The sequence below is a fragment of the Salvelinus alpinus genome, chromosome 2, assembly GCF_045679555.1.
Source record: "Salvelinus alpinus chromosome 2, SLU_Salpinus.1, whole genome shotgun sequence".
NCBI lineage: Eukaryota > Metazoa > Chordata > Actinopteri > Salmoniformes > Salmonidae > Salvelinus > Salvelinus alpinus.
Genome location: NC_092087.1, coordinates 77,764,587 through 77,784,000, shown reverse-complemented (window position 1 = coordinate 77,784,000; position 19,414 = coordinate 77,764,587). Strand labels below are relative to the sequence as shown.

Below are 19,414 nucleotides of genomic sequence, written 5' to 3'. Positions count from 1 at the left end.
GCTGGTGCCTTGGACATCGTTGCTCATGAAGGCTGTCTTGCAGGCTTGTTAAGGGCACTATTCAATCTGTATCACTGAAGTGTATTGCACACTAGAAACACTGGTAAGGTTATTCCCGATTGAGCTGACCAATGCAAAGTTTACCGTGAATGCAGCCTCCACTAACTCTGAATTTCCATGATATGGATTGCTTAGAGCCTTAAGTTTACAGAGAAAAACTGGAAAAGTGAGTTACTGTTTTATGCCATAGAAAGGATGGACGGTGATATTTTTTTATTTTTTTTATTTCACCTTTATTTAACCAGGTAGGCTAGTTGAGAACAAGTTCTCATTTGCAACTGCGACCTGGCCAAGATAAAGCATAGCAGAGTGAACAGACAACACAGAGTTACACATGGAGTAAACAATAAACAAGTCAATAACATGGTAGAAAAAAAGAGAATCTATATACAATGTGTGCAAAAGGCATGAGGTAGGCAATAAATCGAATAATTACAATTTAGCAGATTAACACTGGAGTGATAAATCATCAGATGATCATGTGCAAGAAGAGATACTGGTGTGCAAAAGAGCAGAAAAGTAAATAAATAAAAGCAGTATGGGGGGTGAGGTAGGTAAATTGGGTGGGTAGTTTACAGATGGACTATGTACAGCTGCAGCGATCGGTTAGCTGCTCGGATAGCAGATTTTTAAAGTTGTTGAGGGAGATAAAAGTCTCCAACTTCAGAGATTTTTGCAATTCGTTCCAGTCGCAGGCAGCAGAGAACTGGAAGGAAAGGCGTCCAAATGAGGTTTTGGCTTTAGGGATGATCAGTGAGATACACCTGCTGGAGCGCGTGTTGCGGGTGGGTGTAGCCATCGTGACCAGTGAACTGAGATAAGGCGGCACTTTACCTAGCATAGCCTTGTAGATGACCTGGAGCCAGTGGGTCTGACGACGAACATGTAGCGAGGGCCAGCCGACTAGGGCATACAGGTCGCAGTGGTGGGTCGTATAAGGTGCTTTAGTAACAAAACGAATGGCACTGTGATAAACTGCATCCAGTTTGCTGAGTAGAGTATTGGAAGCTATTTTGTAGATGACATCGCCGAAGTCGAGGATCGGTAGGATAGTCAGTTTTACTAGGGTAAGTTTTGCGGCGTGAGTGAAGGAGGCTTTGTTGCGGAATAGAAAGCCGATTCTTGCTTTGATTTTGGATTGGAGATGTTTGATATGAGTCTGGAAGGAGAGTTTGCAGTCTAGCCAGACACCTAGGTACTTATAGATGTCCACATATTCTAGGTCGGAACCGTCCAGGGTGGTGATGCTAGTCGGGCGTGCGGGTGCAGGCAGCGAACGGTTGAAAAGCATGCATTTGGTTTTACTAGCGTTTAAGAGCAGTTGGAGGCCACGGAAGGAGTGTTGTATGGCATTGAAGCTCGTTTGGAGGTTAGATAGCACAGTGTCCAAGGAAGGGCCGGAAGTATATAGAATGGTGTCGTCTGCGTAGAGGTGGATCAGGGAATCGCCCGCAGCAAGAGCAACATCATTGATGTATACAGAGAAAAGAGTCGGCCCGAGAATTGAACCCTGTGGTACCCCTGAACACACATGATACAAGGTAGTGGGAGGAAAACATCTAAGTATCAGTTTCTCTCTTCTCAAAGATTATACCTCTCTTGTTCAATTTATTTACCTGCTAGATTAGTTGTGTACGACTAGAGGAATCATATATTTCTGATATCTCTAAAGAGGGAACTTCAGTTGCATCCAGCCTGAGGGTAAAAGGGATAGGGATCCTGTATCCTGTTCAACTGGTTGTTTCATACAGCACAAAGGGTTCTTGTATCACTGTCATGGAGATGTGACAAACGCAGAGTGAAATCTTTTCAATGCCGGTGTCTTGGGAGTTTGACCTTTTCCCACATCAACTGAGTGACTTGGAGAGTAACTCATTGAATGAATGTTTTTCATTGTGTTTTATGCATATCAGTTGAAACTAGATGGAGGCCAATTCAACTAGCTAATCATATACAGTAATACTGTAAGCTTCATTATGATACACTGCAGTACATTCACAAAGTGAAACGTGCTATTTTACAATGTAGTGCACCACAACAACACAATGATGACACTGGTAGGCAATGCAGAAATGTATTTCACAACGTTTTTACAATGCACCTGTAAATGAGTGAATGACGTTGATCCAAGTGAAATTTCCTTTTTCCTTTGTTATTGTCATCCCTTGTGGTTTTGACTACCTTTTCAGCATGTGAGTCACGCAACCAATGTTAAGAAATAAATGAGGGCTGAATCTAAGGTCAGCACTATAAAGTGTTGTACACAGTACTATACTGTAGTAACACTGTAGCAGTATGAGGAGTCAGCTGACAGTACTATACTGTAGTAATACTGTAGCAGTATGAGGAGTCAGCTGACAGTACTATACTGTAGTAACACTGTAGCAGTATGAGGAGTCAGCTGACAGTACTATACTGTAGTAATACTGTATCAGTATGAGGAGTCAGCTGACAGTACTATACTGTAGTAACACTGTAGCAGTATGAGGAGTCAGCTGACAGTACTATACTGTAGTAATACTGTAGCAGTATGAGGAGTCAGCTGACAGTACTATACTGTAGTAATACTGTACCAGTATAAGGAGTCAGCTGACAGTACTATACTGTAGTAATACTGTAGCAGTATGAGGAGTCAGCTGACAGTACTATACTGTAGTAATACTGTAGCAGTATGAGGAGTCAGCTGACAGTACTATACTGTAGTAATACTGTAGCAGTATGAGGAGTCAGCTGACAGTACTATACTGTAGTAATACTGTAGCAGTATGAGGAGTCAGCTGACAGTACTATACTGTAGTAATACTGTAGCAGTATGAGGAGTCAGCTGACAGTACTATACTGTAGTTATACTGTAGCAGTATGAGGAGTCAGCTGACAGTACTATACTGTAGTAACACTGTAGCAGTATGAGGAGTCAGCTGACAGTACTATACTGTAGTAATACTGTAGCAGTATGAGGAGTCAGCTGACAGTACTATACTGTAGTAATATTGTAGCAGTATGAGGAGTCAGCTGACAGTACTATACTGTAGTAACACTGTAGCAGTATGAGGAGTCAGCTGACAGTACTATACTGTAGTAATACTGAAGCAGTATGAGGACTCAGCTGACAGTACTATACTGTAGTAATACTGTAGCAGTATGAGGACTCAGCTGACAGTACTATACTGTAGTAATACTGTAGCAGTATGAGAACTCAGCTGACAGTACTATACTGTAGTAACACTGTAGCAGTATGAGGAGTCAGCTGACAGTACTATACTGTAGTAATACTGTAGCAGTATGAGGAGTCAGCTGACAGTACTATACTGTAGTAATACTGTAGCAGAATGAGGACTCAGCTGACAGTACTATACTGTAGTAATACTGTAGCAGTATGAGAACTCAGCTGACAGTACTATACTGTAGTAATATTGTAGCAATATAAGGAGTCAGCTGACAGTACTATACTGTAGTAATATTGTAGCAGTATAAGGAGTCAGCTGACAGTACTATACAGTAGTAATATTGTAGCAGTATGAGGAGTCAGCTGACAGTACTATACTGTAGCAGTATAAGGAGTCAGCTGACAGTACTATACTGTAGTAATACTGTAGCAGTATGAGGAGTCAGCTGACAGTACTATACTGTAGTAATACTGTAGCAGTATGAGAACTCAGCTGACAGTACTATACTGTAGTAATACTGTACCAGTATAAGGAGTCAGCTGACAGTACTATACTGTAGTAATACTGTAGCAGTATGAGGAGTCAGCTGACAGTACTATACTGCAGTAATATTGTAGCAGTATAAGGAGTCAGCTGACAGTACTATACTGTAGTAATACTGTAGCAGTATGAGGAGTCCGCTGACAGTACTATACTGTAGTAATACTGTAGCAGTATGAGGAGTCCGCTGACAGTACTATACTGTAGTAATACTGTATCAGTATGAGGAGTCAGCTGACAGTACTATACTGCAGTAATACTGTAGCAGTATGAGAACTCAGCTGACAGTACTATACTGTAGTAATACTGTATCAGTATGAGGACTCAGCTGACAGTACTATACTGTAGTAATACTGTAGCAGTATGAGGAGTCCGCTGACAGTACTATACTGTAGTAATACTGTATCAGTATGAGGAGTCAGCTGACAGTACTATACTGTAGTAATACTGTATCAGTATGAGGAGTCAGCTGACAGTACTATACTGTAGTAATACTGTATCAGTATGAGGAGTCAGCTGACAGTACTATACTGCAGTAATACTGTAGCAGTATGAGGAGTCCGCTGACAGTACTATACTGTAGTAATACTGTAGCAGTATGAGGACTCAGCTCTTTCAACAGGTTGCATACTTTACGGTATTACACTATAGTGATAGTACTAGAAGGCAGGGATGTAGTCAAGTCACTAAACCTTGACTGTAAGTTCTTTATACTTAAGTCACGAGTTGAGTCACGAGTCCCATGGTAGTGCTAAAAGCTGCGGTTCAAAAAATGTTTAAATGTCAAATCTGTTAATATGTTGCACATTGTAAGGATAACTAGATAACACAGCTCTCTAACATTTGCTGTTGTAGCTAGTACAGTATGTTCAATTAGAGGTTTTCTGACAGTCACTACTGGTCGAGTCCAAGTCCAATTCCCCACTGGTTGAGTCCAAGTCGAGTCACAGTCCTAGACTGGAGTACTACAACACTGCTAGGAGGTATCAGGGGCCAGTTTAGAACACACAGACATGTACAAAAGGTATCAGGCCATTGATCTGATTATTTACAGATGCAAGTTACTGCACAATGCCTCAATGGACTGGGTCAGACACAGCCATGTTAACACACAAACACCAAAGCGTTCCTGTTGTCAGTGTGTTGTGTTTCTCCTCCTGTAGAAGGAGCCCAGTCATGCCCTGCCTTTTGTCTCCATAACAAGCGTTCATATCAGCCAAGCCAGGAACATACATACCTCAGTAATACCTAATCACACAGGCCAGCCCACACACTCACAATCACAGACAAGGCCAATGGGGGGAAACTGCACTTCCTTGTCCGTGCTGGAGCTACAGTAGGGGAGTAGGCTAGGTTAGAAGGTGGGGGAGTGGATAGAGAGATAGAGAGAGAGCAGCCAGTGGAAATTTCCAAAGGTGTGCAGACAGCACTGTTTGTCACACCAGTGTGTCCGTGGTATGCACATGCACACACACACGCGTCCCTCTCTTCTCTGCCAATCATTTCCTTTCCCTTTCAGGCAGTAGTGTCAGTTAAAAGTTGATCTGGAGTTTGGAAATGACGTCCAGGATTAGTCAGACACAACCCAGTTGAATAACCCCTGAGACAGAGCCATAGACCAGCCCTAACGGAGCCCTAACCTCTGGCCTAGACACTCCGCTAGAGCTGATAGAATTCGATAGGTGCACAAAGTATGGTAATTGCTTCTTCTGGCCTTTTAATAGGCTGGGTGGAGTTCTTACCTTATTGTTTACACCTAACAAATCACTATCAGATCTACACAGGAGGGGCTAGGGATTGTTCCTGGAAGGAGTAATAGGTTCTGTGTTGACTCTAAACTGTGCTGCTTAGCAAGTAGAGCACGAGCACAAGTCTCTGAATGCGTATCATGTTATGTTTGTTTCGGTGTGTACCAGCCAACAGGTCTGGTCATCCTAATGCAATATTTACACAACTAGGATGTTGATCTCATCTCCTCTAGGTGAAGATACTTCCTCTATTTGCCTCCCAGCAATATAATTTAATTCCAGCAAACTTGAGAAATGTGTCCCAACTGCGTGATTTAAGTTACTCAGCGTGTTGTATATCTGGGATAGCCTGGTTCCAGATATGTTTGTGCTGTGTTGTTAATGCCTATGGTCATTGGCGTGATAATGACCATAGGCGTTGGCAAGACGGCACAAACAGATCTGGGACCAGGCTATATCTGGGAGGCAGGAACTGTGTCAAATTTTCCTATCCTAACAGATGTGATAAGCTCATAATGACTCATTATATTACTTCATCATGCATGCTAAATATACAGGAATTGAACCGGTATGATGGAAAGGTCTAGCATGGGTACCAGTCTGTTTATCTAACGTTCCACTCCTTGTTCTCCGTGTCATACGGCAAAGATGTTTAGCATGACAAGGAGTGGCAAGGAGTGGAATGATAGCTAAACCTACTGGTAGCCAGACTAGGAAAGTTCATTGTTATCATAACATTATCATTATGTCACCATACTGCTTAAGCACTATTTCAGCCCCAAATACAGGTTGCTCATAGGCACAGATCTAGGATCAGATTGTTTCCCCCCATTGTCAAGAGAACAAGTGATAAGGATGTTTTGTTAGGTGAATTTTGGCTTGTGGCACATACTGTAGGAAAACAACACATCCATTGTGCCAGGCAGTGCCCTTCTATCCCTGGACTTGGGTAAACTGCCTGGACCACTCTTAACCAAACAGGGCCTTCATTCATGCGTCCGTGCGTATATGTCCAGATATCTGCCGTTACCTTTGTGTTTTCTCTGTGTAGTACATTCCATTGTGGAGTCATTAAAAATGTCCTTGTTGACTCACCTTGGAGTTAACACTCATGAGTGCAAAACAGAATACAATGGACAATGTTACCTCAGGTAAAGTACTCGATCTAGAAGTGTACTCTATCTCTGTAGCCACATTCACACTGCACTTAGCCCAGGGCTAACAGCCTCCTTAGCCCAGAGTTAAGAGAATGCCGTGTCAAAAGGCCTCATGTAAGATTTTTTAGAAATGCCAATACAATAGATTAATAACACAACTGATTGGGTTTACAATACAAAGGTATGACAGTCACGAAGAGAAGACTCTTAAGCCTTAAAATATTTTCTGTCTATAATCATATGAATTTGTGAAGGTTCTTGAAATTGCATGAAACCACCACATTGTGATCTCAAAAGTGTTATGAGGACACCTGCACCTAGTCAGGTTTGCCCGTAGAGATAGAGAAGACTCGTGGATATAACCCGTTTCAGCATGAACATTGCCATTGAGGGCTCCCACCATTTTAAAGAAGTCAACTGGGTGGGGATTCCTATGGGTTGTAGCTTCAATAGCGCTGCCACAGGTAGCCTAGTGGTTAGAGCGCTGGGCCAGTAACCGGAAGATTGCTGGATCGAATCCGCAAGCTGACAAGGTAAAAATCTGTCATTCATTAACCCACTGTTCCCCGGGTGCAGTGGATGTCGATTACACCTCTCTGATTCAGAGGGGTTGGGTTAAACACATTTTAGTTGAATACATTCAGTTGGACAACGGACTAGGTACCCTCCTTTCCCTATCACAGACGCTATAATGGCACAGATCTAAAGATAAGTCCTCTATCTCTATGGGTTTGCCTCCCTTCTTGGCTCCTCAACTCTAGTTAGTGACCTCCTGTGGGCACAATAGAGAACTGCACTTGTCATCAAAATCCTTGTATATGGACTTCATGGGTGTAATAATATAGAAGATTCTTTTGATCAAGATTCTGAATTTTAATAGTCAGACATAATTCTAAATGTATAACCTGTTATTGCTATTTTACCAACAGTAACTCTTTAGCCAAGTCCCATAGAATAGAAGCAAAAAAGAAAAAGGTCAAGTTAAACACTTTATTTTGTGCTTCAGTCTTCCAAGAAGGAATGAATACTTCATTTTCAATAGTATTTGTATATAAATAACATCTCAAAAAAACAAAACCGACAATAAAATGTAGCTATTTACAAAAGTTCATAAGAATATTTTCAATAAATAAATACATGTAAAATTCCCAAAAATTCTAAATATGCCTAATAAGAGACAAGTTTTCAAAGATAAACACAACTACCATGCAATGCAGTCATCATGGGGTACACCATGTCAAGTCAAAATATCAAAGTTTGAAAAAAATCACAAACAGTTCAATTTCCTTCACAATGAGGAATAATAATGCAATATAAGTCATCACAAACACTCAATAATAAAGCCATGTACAAGTGTGCACTCCTGAATCAAAGGGGGGGGGGGAAGAGGTCAAATTTACCATCAAAAGGTGCTTTGCTCTGTGCAAAAATGGTGTCCAAATAATGTCCACCATACTTATTCTTCCATAAGCTGCCAAAACAGGACGGTAAACACAAGTCAACCTCGACCAGTTACTAAAAATCATACTTTACAAAGTAAAGTTTACATCAATGAATTCAAGTCACCAGGTTGAGAGGAGAGTGTAGGTAAGGTAGGTGTAGAAGGGGAGTCTATGCATCATCCAATTTGGCATAGAGAGGGGGGTTGGTGGTAGAGTCCATCTAACTCCTAAAGAGGGAGAGGTGGGGAGTGAGAGAACACTTTAGACTCCAGCTGTCTCTCTAAAAGCTCCACCACGTCCGGTGTACATGACGATGAGGCTCGGGCGAGGTCCACCGCTGTCTCTCCACTGGCGTTGGGGTGTTTCAGGTTGGAGAGTGGTGCAAGGAACTCAATGACGTCCCGGTAGCCCTCTCGGACAGCGATGTGGATGGGTAGGGTGCCGGTGTGGTCTGGCCTGTTGACTGACGCGCCGAACTCCACCAGAGCCCGGAGTGTGTCCACGAAGCCAGTGCGCGCCGCATCATGTGCCGGTGAGACTCCTCGCCGGTCTGTGATGTTTGGGTCGGCTCCGTGCTCCAACAGTAAGCTGGTCACGTTGGAGTTGCCCATCATCATCACCTAGGGAGAACAGAAGGAGACTTGATGTTAGAGGGCGTTACCAAATGTTATTCATCACATGATGCAGTGTTTGACATAGGCCTAGTGGGAGAGAGTTCATGGGATTGTAACAATTTAATTTTATGTAGGGTAATTATAAAGGATATAGGTAGCTAGGTTAGGTACATTTGTCAGAATTGTTGTCCAACACTTTAGCTATTAATGAGCAATAGACAAGGTTGTTACTTGATGCTTCAAAGAAAATAGTTTAACTCTGGTTTTCACTGTATTTCATTCAAATAAGGTATAAGAAACCATTCTGAGGAAGCAACCATGGGCTGACAGATCTGTTTTTGTCTCCCTCTCCCACCCACACAGAATTAGTTAGCTACCTATATTACATTCAAAGCCAACAGTTTGAGTCGTAATATTACAGGTTAGGACACAATGAAAGTTCAATGAGGAAGTTGGTTACCTGTAGAGCGGTCTTGCCAAATTGATTGACAGTGTCGGGGTGAACTCTGCATTCCGGCCCTAGCATCCTCCTGACCTCGTCCGTATTTCCCTTGGCTGCGGCAGCGGTCAGGCTCTTGGCCGCATCACTCTGACTCAGAACCATTGTGGACGGATTTCTATATTTTCTCCCTAAAATATGAATAGAAGAAATAGCTAGCTGAGTAGCTACCCAGTATCTAATTGTAATCAACTGTTATAGTCTAGCTACGCTAGCCAGTTCGTCTCGTTAGCTAGCTCACTATCATTTATCCGCAACCAGCAAACGTTAACAAGCTAGTTGCGAGTAGTTCAACCAACACATTATAGTGAGAACAAAATGCATATATATATATTACACACACTTCACAAAGTTATTTCTTAGAAATTGTGGAGCCCAATTCTAGCTAGTAGCGCAGGATAATAATGCTAGCTAGTAGCTAGCAGTCTCAAAGGGGATATCAAAACTCATATGAAAAGGTAGTTAGTTACCTTGTCTGTTTTGAAAAGATCCCGACCGTTACTGGCTCTTCTTTTCTGTCCTTTTTCCGAGATACTTTTGAAATAAATCACAGCAGGTAAATGTTGAATAACTTTGAAGGCTGCAGGACCTTTAATTTGCGCGCTGAGAACTACGCTACCGTTTACCCAACCAACATTTACAAACATTGGACAGAACGTATCTCGACCAATCAGCGCGTTGAATGGCGAGGTGGGTGGAGTAATGACTTGGTTGCCACCATACAGTCACTGGTTGCTACAGTATCACTGTGGTAACAGTTGAGTCGACCAATGAGAAGCCATAGCGTAGAAGGCGGGCAATTTTGCGGACGTTGATGTCTTCAAAGTACATTCATTCATATTTCTAAAATGTTATAGTAAATCTCCAAAGTCAGAAATTTGATAGTAAGTCTCCAAAGTCATGTAGAAAAAAAGGCGGGTTATTGAAGAAAAATGCGCCAATGGGTGTGAAAAACGTTTGATATGTGATTTTATATACTTTCTGGCTAAAATAGCAGCTAGCATTTTGGATGATATAAAACAATACATTCATAGCTAAAATGTTTTGTTCATTACATTTAATAATACACAAGAAAAACACCCCCATAAAGCTATTTCAAGGCTATAGTTTAATATAAACATTTAACAATCTAAGAGACAATGAGTAAAGCAATTAAAATCTCAAATTACATTGCATGAAATAAAAATACAAGTCACAAACAATTTTATACAGTAACATTATTAAGTAGAGCATTTCAATGAAATTCAAAGACATTTTCCTTTTTTTAGTGCGCAATTAAATTGAACAATGATCTCTTGAAGCAAAGGAAGAAGTTAGCCACCATGGTTTAGAAGTTACTCCGTAGTTGGTAATCTAAATGAAAGAAAATATAACAATAAAAATACTATAGGATAAATACTAGTTCTACTTTTAAAAAGTAAAAATATATTTTTTCTTAAATTTCTCTCTCTCTATGACTAAATGATGAGTCTCTTTTTGCTATACATGAGTAAGCTATATCTAAACAGCATGGCAGTCCTACCTCCACTCTGTGTGATGTATCTGACCCAGGGCAAGGCCTGGTACCCACTCTTCTCTATAATTTTCATGTACCGCACCTTGAGGCACACAGAGTGACAGAGGAGAGAGATCAGTGTAACTTGATATAATGGACCATTTGTTTTGCCTAACCAAATGAGGCACTTGTAGCCTATGCTAGTTTATGCTAAGTAAGTTACCACTTTGGTTCCGCATAAGCTTGTTTTCAAAGGTCAATACAGTATACTCACATGCGCGAGCACACACACAGCTCACCTGTATCCCTGACACTGTGAAGTATGGAATCTCAAAGTTGACAGTGATGGGAGGTTTGCCCTCCATCTCATCATTCTCCACACTGGGCAGGCCAAAGCTGGCCCGCATCAGAAACTCCTTACCACCCTGGAGACAGACAGAGAGAGAAAAAGAAAGAGAGAGAGAGGCGGCGGAGAGATACAGAGAGAAAAATTACAGAAAGAGTGAGATGGTTCATATAGGGCCCTGAGTTTTTCGTTCTGATGATGTGTCCTGACCAGAAAAAGAGGCTGGAGTTTTTCCAGGTCAGGAGCATTAATGTTCTAAATTCTAGGGTACATTATAGACCCATTTCCCGGCCGACGGCCACATCATGAAAAGTTGCACACAGTTCAGAATCATAAAGGGGTTTATTTACATGGGAGTGGGATACAGAATCCTCTGGCTTCAAATGCAGCTTGTGCAATTAATCAGATGGTTATCGTCTACAACATTGTCATCAGAGGATTGATTACCAAGCAAGTTAGCAAGCCAGTGAGGCAAGGTAAAATACCACAACTAGGGCTAGATAAAGCCAGGAGAATAATATACTTGTTGAACATAGCTATAGCCATCAGTCTTACGTGTTTTCATGGTCATCACTCTCTCACTGTTAAGTTTGTCAAGGTCCCGCCATCAGGGTTAGCTATCCTGCTACAGAGCTTTTTGTTGCGAAGATGCGCGCGCTTCCCTCGAACGGGACGTTTGCTTGTAAACAAAGAAATGGCTCTATATATTTGGCCTCGAGTTTCGTCAACAGGGAAGAACGGCTGGAGACAGAAGTGCTGCTTGGATGAAACACTTACAGGGAAGGACTTGATAGTCCACACAGCCAGGTTCTTCTCAGGGACATATTTAGCGTGGCCCGTACTGGTCTTAAACTTGGGGGAGTCAGCGTCACTGGGGACGGGAACCCGCACCTCCACGTTGTTGGCTACTGACTGCTTCTTGAACTGACCTTTAGCCTATGGAAATAGAGAAAGGCAACTGTAGCATAGGACAATGCATAGATTCATACACTGAGTGTTACTATATAACACTACCTTAACCATGATCTCAACTCGACTGTGAGAGAACTTCTCGATGACAGACTCAATCCATATCAGAGGCTTCACCTGTAGGGATACAGAATGTAGTTAGTTCTACCGTCAACTGGAAATACATTATACTACTTGATCAGTGATGTAGTGGTAGAAAAATAGGTGAATAAACGCTGATCGCCGTTCGCGGTGAGTCAAGTAACACTCCCTTTACTTTCAATGCATTTTTCCCCAAAAAAGTGGCAAAATAAAAAATGGTGCATGAAGTGTTTACCCTCCACTACACCACTGTACTTGATACAGACAGGGCTTACAGCTCACTCAAGTATTGATTTCAGTACAGTACCGTAACAGTGCAATGGAAGAGTGAAACTGTATGAGGGAGGGATATAGGCTATTTAGGGAGGTCATTTACGAGGGACACGTGTACATTTTCAGAGATACAATATGAATTTATTAAGGTAACTCACGTGAGTGTTGATGCGGTAGGACATGAGTTCAGACTCTCCGTCAGGAGGGATGAAGGAGATGGTGCGGTCACTCTCGAAACGGGACAGACGAACACACTGGTGAAACTTAACGTCCTCCATTGTTACAGTCTTCCCCTTGTCTCCTGAACACACACACTCATTTTCATCAACATCTAAAATGCAATTGCATCTGAGAAGCAGTGACTGTGTGTGTGTGTGTGTGTGTGTGTTCACTGCTAGCCTGTGTGTGTATTGTACATACGGCCAGTGAGGGCGAACAGAGCTCGGTCATTGAGTCCCAGTCTCAGCTCAGGCATGCCAGACAGCATGGTCTTCAGCTTGACGGTGCCCACGATGTCACTGCTCATCACACTGCCATTGGCATTCACCTGGGGTCAACGCATGACACAGGGGTCAACGCATGACACAGGGGTCAACGCATGACACAGGGGTCAACCTCTGATGGAGACTTTTTATACAGTAGCTAGTTGATTTATTGAGAGAATGCTCAGTCAATTAAAGATCAAATCCACATTAGGGGAAACAGCATCAGTGTTCACTCCAGCATCTTCGGCATCCGGCAGTAGGGGAAAACAATCGCAGTAGGCCTACATATTTCTGCTGTTCGCGCGTGCAGTGATGTCTGAGGGAAAAGACTGTGTTCCTTGTTTCCAGTAACTTCTTTGTTGTTGTTCTATCACAAACAGACGTGGCAGTTCATCCAATTAAGGATTCCAGCTTTAATCAATTAAATAAATCACATTTTCAGAAAGCAAAGGTTATTGGTATTTTCAGTGATCAATATTTTCCTATGGAGATTAAAGCATTATATACACAAAACCAATTATGACAATTATTGATATTGCCCAAACACAAGCAAATTCATTGCCGAATTGTATCAAACCCAACGTCCTTATGGTAAACCACTCACCAGTAAGTTGATGGACTCGATGACATCGATGAAGACCTCATTCTTCTTGTACTTGATGCCCTCTGACCTCCAGGACACAGCGTTGGTGACAGTGTTGGGAACCTTGGTCTTAGCCACCTCCAGCTTGGTGCCCTCCTGCGTGATGTACCTGGAGAGACAGCCAGTATGGACATCAGTAGCTTGATCCCAGATCTGTTTTGTATGACAATGAATTACAAGCACCAGGAATTGGCAAGACAGCACAAACAGATCTGGAATCAGGCTAAGTCAAGATAACATTCAATGTACCTGTAGTAGAGACAGACAGTATGGAGATCAGTCTGATTGGACTTTCAGAAGTCCCAAAACTTGTCCTTACTTTATGGTGTTGGGTCTAGAACCAGTATCTGTCTATTAAAGCTGCATCTTATAATAATAATAAATATGCCATTTAGCAGATGCTTTTATCCAAAGCGACTTTCAATCATGCGTGCATACATTTTATGTATGGATGGTCCTGGGAATCGAACTCACTACCCTGGCGTTAGAAGCGCCATACTCAACCATTCTCAGTCCGTTCTCTCCATTTACCCAGTACACGTGTATGACTAATTGACTATATTGTAACAGGGAACATGTGTATCAGTGTGTGTTGTGATTGGCAGGCTCCCCCACCGCCTTCCTCTGCAGATCCTTTATGGTCAGCTGACGAATGGACTGAGGTCTGCCAGGGGGCAGAAGAAGTGCATCAAGGACCACAGCAAGACCTTCCTGAAGCGGAGAGCCTGACAACCAACTGCCATACCTGGCGTCCCACCTTCCACCTGGGTGTCACACACCTCCAGGACACAATCCCAGAGAGGAGAATCGAAACGTCTTGCACAACGACACCAGCATGCAGCAGGTACACCCCTCTGAGGTGGAGAATTCACCTGCCCCCCATGTGGCAAACCACACAGGTCTGGAATTGGCCTGCACAGCCACGGCACTGACGCAACTCCACACAATAACCACAATTGGGAGCAGCGTCATCATCGAAGGACAGCCATAAGCAAGTAAGTAAGTGAGCGGGTGTCACTCACTCCTGCAGGATCTTGCTGTCGGTGGTCTGGGGGAAGCCAAAGTCCATGAGCTCGTCCAGTAGCTCATAGACCACCACAAAGTTGTCCTGTATGCTCTCCTCCTCCAACTCTGTAAAGTACTCTGTGAACACCTGGAAACAACACAACATCGATTGGCAACCTCAGTAATAATATGTGAATTATGATCATGTTTGGAACATGTTATGTCAAATGGGTAGGGAGAAACCAGTAGACACATTATGCAGGTCTTTTGGTAGTGAGAAACACTTCTGACTCAGCCATTGGGGTGAAAATGACAGCAATGGAGTTGTTAAGACAGCACAGACAGACCTCTGACTCACCTCAACCACTTTATAGAGGAAGGCGTAGACCAGAGAGGCGTTGGAGTTCTTGTTGGTAGTGGCCACCACTATTAGAGCGTCAAGGTAGATAGAATAGGCCTGTGTGTTCTAAGGTCCTAGAGTAATATGTTTAAGAAGTTCATTATCATCTTTACTCTAGGGAAAAATACATATTTGTCTTCGTGTAGGTTTGACTAGCATCTCATTAGTAAAGCTAACATTATTTATACAGGCTACAAAATGGTAATGATTAACTTTTAGCTGGCTAGCGACTAAAATCATTATAAGGATACAGTACAGGTTGGTGTGCTTGATCCACAGGAAGTGAACGTTGCCGTGCGACATGATTGGACAGGTAAGCCCCTCCTCTTCCTGTGTCATGAGCAAAGGCAGGAAATGGTCAATCTCAGCCATGTCCACATCGCCCTTGTAGTTCCGACATATGAGCACCTGCAGGGTAAGAGGGGAAATTAATAGGGAAAGAAAAACAATAAACTATATGGGTCAAAGGTCACCCTTAAGGCACCTGAGTTTTTCCTAACCATGTGACGTGATTAAAAAAACTCATGGTCCTACTAGAGGTCAGTGGGTGAGAGAGGTAATGAGGTAATGTAACAAAGGTCAATGGTCAGAGAGGTGATGAGGTAATGTAACGTAGAGGTCAACGGGTGAGAGAGGTGATGAGGTAATGTAACGTAGAGGTCAACGGGTGAGAGAGGTGATGAGGTAATGTAACGTAGAGGTCAACGGGTGAGAGAGGTGATGAGGTAATGTAACGTAGAGGTCAACAGGTGAGAGAGGTGATGAGGTAATGTAACGTCGAGGTCAACGGGTGAGAGAGGTGATGAGGTAACGTAGCGCAGATATGGGAACAGTAGAACTAGAGATCATCATTCCAGCAGCCTTTTGGATGTGTCAGGCGAAGAGGTCTCATAAACGTTACACAATATTTCATGTTGAGTCCTGTACATGTTCCATCGATTCCATCTCTAAGGAATGCTAAATGAAGGAAGAACATAAGGGCTTGATAACTCTCCAGAGCTACACCTGTCACTCAATCAAGATGTTGCAGTGCCAACAAAGTCTAGGTGTACAGTAGTACCATGCTACAGGCTTATAACGGTGGTTATTGTGGCTTGTCAGTTGTTGTGTCAGCCTAGGCCAGGGGTTCGGCAACAGGCGGCCCAAAACCGTCCCAAGTGATATTTCTTTAGTAAAATCAACATATAATATATCTTTTTTAGGATTTTAGTTTTTGTAAAAATAAAAAATAAAGAATACTAAAATCAACAAGAATTCAGCTAAAATTGAGTTTACTTTAATGATTGTGTCTCAATGTAATCAAGGTATGAAATTATTATTTTCAAATATGTCTTTTTGGCTTAGTTGTGGTCAATTTGCAGTGTACAAATTATTATAATTATGTTCTGGCCCCACGACCATAATCGTCCGGCTGCTGAATATAGTTGCCTAGGCCTACTAATTTGCATGTAGCCTAATACAACCTCTTGCTGTTGTGCCACCTGAAACCATGTCCTCTTTCCTCTCCCATGACTTCTAGGCCTATTGTCCTCCCATGACTTCTAGGCCTATTGTCCTCCCATGACTTCTAGGCCTATTGTCCTCCCATGACTTCTAGGCCTATTGTCCTCCCATGACTTCTAGGCCTATTGTCCTCCCATGACTTCTAGGCCTATTGTCCTCCCATGACTTCTAGGCCTATTGTCCTCCCATGACTTCTAGACCTATTGTCCTCCCATGACTTCTAGGCCTATTGTCCTCCCATGACTTCTAGGCCTATTGTCCTCCCATGACTTCTAGGCCTATTGTCCTCCCATGACTTCTAGGCCTATTGTCCTCCCATGACTTCTAGGCCCATTGTCCTCCCATGACTTCTAGGCCCATTGTCCTCCCATGACTTCTAGGCCTATTGTCCTCCCATGACTTCTAGGCCTATTGTCCTCCCATGACTTCTAGGCCTATTGTCCTCCCATGACTTCTAGGCCTATTGTCCTCCCATGACTTCTAGGCCTATTGTCCTCCCATGACTTCTAGGCCTATTGTCCTCCCATGACTTCTAGGCCTATTGTCCTCCCATGACTTCTAGGTCTATTGTCCTGCCATGACTTCTAGGCCTATTGTCCTCCCATGACTTCTAGGCCTATTGTAGAGGGATGGAATCTTTTTATGAAATTACACCTCTAGCTGTGAGAGATTCAGGCTATACTGGTTGTGGTCAATGTTTGTTTGTGGATAAGAAACCTGAATAGAGCACTCTCTTCTGTTTACAACAGGAAGTACTGTGTTGTCTGCCCAACCAAATGTGATTTATAATGTGTTCATCTTTGCACTATCCTTCTACAATGTACACAAGATGACAGGTGCCAGGCAACTTTGACTCACTTACTATATTCACTTTCATGTTTGGAAATGATATGTAATTATTTTGTGGTAGCTTTTTTCATAACACCTGGTATAAGAATTTGTCAAGTCTAAAAAGGATGCAGCCACTGGCCTTATGACCTGTTTCTATCCACTTGTGTCCCGGAAGTGACTTGTGCAAGGCTTGAATGGAAATGTCACATGCAACGAATTAATCTTTAACGACGTGGCTATCTATTAATGTTTAATGGCAAGAGCAAACGTTGAACAAACTCGATTTCAATCCCAAACAAAAGCGAGTTAAGGTCAAGTCAAGCTGAAACTGACATTGTTTATAACGTTATCAATGGCAACAATCAAAATGAGAAATGATCTTACCTTTCCTTTCAAGTCCAGAACGAAGACAGCGGAGGCAGACATTATCAGCACCAAATGAATCACTCCGCAAGTATTTCAACCACTACAAGCTTGTCCGCTTAAATTCAAGTTAACCTTTTAAGCGTTTCCTTTCGCCAGTAAAGTAGTCTAAATGGGTATAAATATACTCATGGCTTCCACGGTTCCTCTTCTTGAAGGGACACGTCAGATCTGACGTCACGGGCCTCCAGGTAAAACATTAACAGCATCGCACTCACCTGTATGGAAAAAAAGAGGCCTGGACGCACTGCTCGATTATTTCGCGAGATGGCGCAAGAGATCCAGAAATGCAAGTATGAACTTTTAGCGCAATACTCACGACTTCCACAAGAGGGCAGACGTACATTAGAAAAGTAACGATTACAAAAAAACACCTATCGATTCTGTACCATACAGCACAGGAGGCTGGTGGCACCTTAATTGGGAAGGACAGGCTCGAGGTAATGGTTGGAGTTGTATAAGTGGAATGGTATCAAATACATCAAACACATGGTTTCCATCTGTTTGATGCCATTCCATTCGCTCCGTTCAAGACATTATTATGAGCCGTCCTCCCCTCAGCAGCCTCCACTGCCATACAGTCTATAGACTCTATGGTCTGTAGGCCTGGCCTGCTGATAACAGTTTCATGTGATCTTGAAATATTTTTTATTTTCTTCTTCACATATCTAGAATTTACTTTAGATGGCTGGAGCTTTTCCCAACTAGATTTATTTTGACCTGGTGACCTTGACTTTTAACAGGCATTATGTCTGTCAAGATGTTTTGTAAGTTAATGCAGTGATATTTATTGCTCTGACGTCACTTTTGGAATCTTGCAAAGAACTGGCTAACAACAAACTCACGTTTCTCCTCAAAGTCAAACCCACCCAAAATGATCTGACACTTTACTATTTCATTACAAAACCCCAGGCCTTTCAGCGTTTACTGGTCTCTTTATCTTGACATCTTTACAAAGGCCTATAAGGAGTTGTCTGGACCTGGGTTCAAATAGTATTCATCTATATATATATATATATAAATGTGTGTGTGTGTGTGTACTTTGATTGTGCCTGCATAAAGTGTGTGAGTGTTTGATTGTGCCTGCATAAAGATGACAGATGGTCAGAATTAGTTTGGACTTTTGGGACTATTCCATTGGATCCATTCACTGTGCCAGTCAAGCTCAATCAAGCCCAGCTAAAGTAATTGAATACTACTTGAACCGAGGTCTGGATTTGTCTTGTGCAATCCCTTTACAGCTTCTTAATCTGTTATAACCCTTACTTTACATGTATGGTGCCTCTACTCACCTCCTTCCCCATTGGGGCCTCAGTCCCTCTGTAGGCGGCTTTGTGCCCTACATCTCCCTTCCTCTCTCTTCCTCTCCTCTCTGTACATTCCTCTTGCTTTTATCACACTATAGGAAAGCTGTGTGTGTGTGTGTGTGTGTTTAGGCTACAGGAAGGCCATGGCCAACAACAGACTTCCATGTAGGAGTTGTGTATGTTATGGGAGGGTTGGGACATGTGTCAATCTTAGTCAATTTATTGCTCATTTTGTCCAAAAGCTTTGTTTGCACCAGCTTGAAGTAGCCATTTCCAACCCACAGATAGGAGAATTTGTAGACCTATTTGAGCTGTAAACTAGACAGCAACGCCTTAGTGAAACACACATGCTACATTCACAAAGGCTGTGGCCTATCTATAAAATAATAAGAGGTCAGATGTGGGCCAATGGGTGACATGCAAACT

The 19,414-nt window shown here is 42.5% G+C and overlaps 2 protein-coding genes across 2 annotated transcripts; both read right to left on the bottom strand.

Moving 5' to 3' along the window:
• Nucleotides 1–7,648: 7,648 nt before the first annotated feature.
• Nucleotides 7,649–9,943, bottom strand: cdkn2d (cyclin-dependent kinase inhibitor 2D (p19, inhibits CDK4)). The gene is made up of 3 exons (XM_071389336.1): nucleotides 9,698–9,943; nucleotides 9,189–9,358; nucleotides 7,649–8,734 (listed from the first exon to the last, which is right to left on the bottom strand). Exons 2-3 carry the CDS (start codon nucleotides 9,330–9,332, stop codon nucleotides 8,342–8,344), a joined length of 537 nt encoding a protein of 178 aa, XP_071245437.1. The 5' UTR covers nucleotides 9,333–9,358; nucleotides 9,698–9,943; the 3' UTR covers nucleotides 7,649–8,341.
• Nucleotides 9,944–10,312: 369 nt separating this feature from the next.
• ap1m2 (adaptor related protein complex 1 subunit mu 2) lies at nucleotides 10,313–17,872 on the bottom strand. Its single transcript, XM_071389335.1, has 12 exons — nucleotides 17,643–17,872; nucleotides 15,176–15,332; nucleotides 14,883–14,950; nucleotides 14,542–14,672; nucleotides 13,481–13,628; nucleotides 12,812–12,938; nucleotides 12,550–12,692; nucleotides 12,083–12,154; nucleotides 11,846–12,004; nucleotides 11,022–11,147; nucleotides 10,750–10,825; nucleotides 10,313–10,580 (listed from the first exon to the last, which is right to left on the bottom strand). The coding sequence occupies exons 1-12, from the start codon at nucleotides 17,682–17,684 to the stop codon at nucleotides 10,555–10,557; spliced, it is 1,275 nt and encodes a 424-aa protein (XP_071245436.1). The 5' UTR covers nucleotides 17,685–17,872; the 3' UTR covers nucleotides 10,313–10,554.
• Between the last annotated feature and the right edge of the window lie 1,542 nt (nucleotides 17,873–19,414).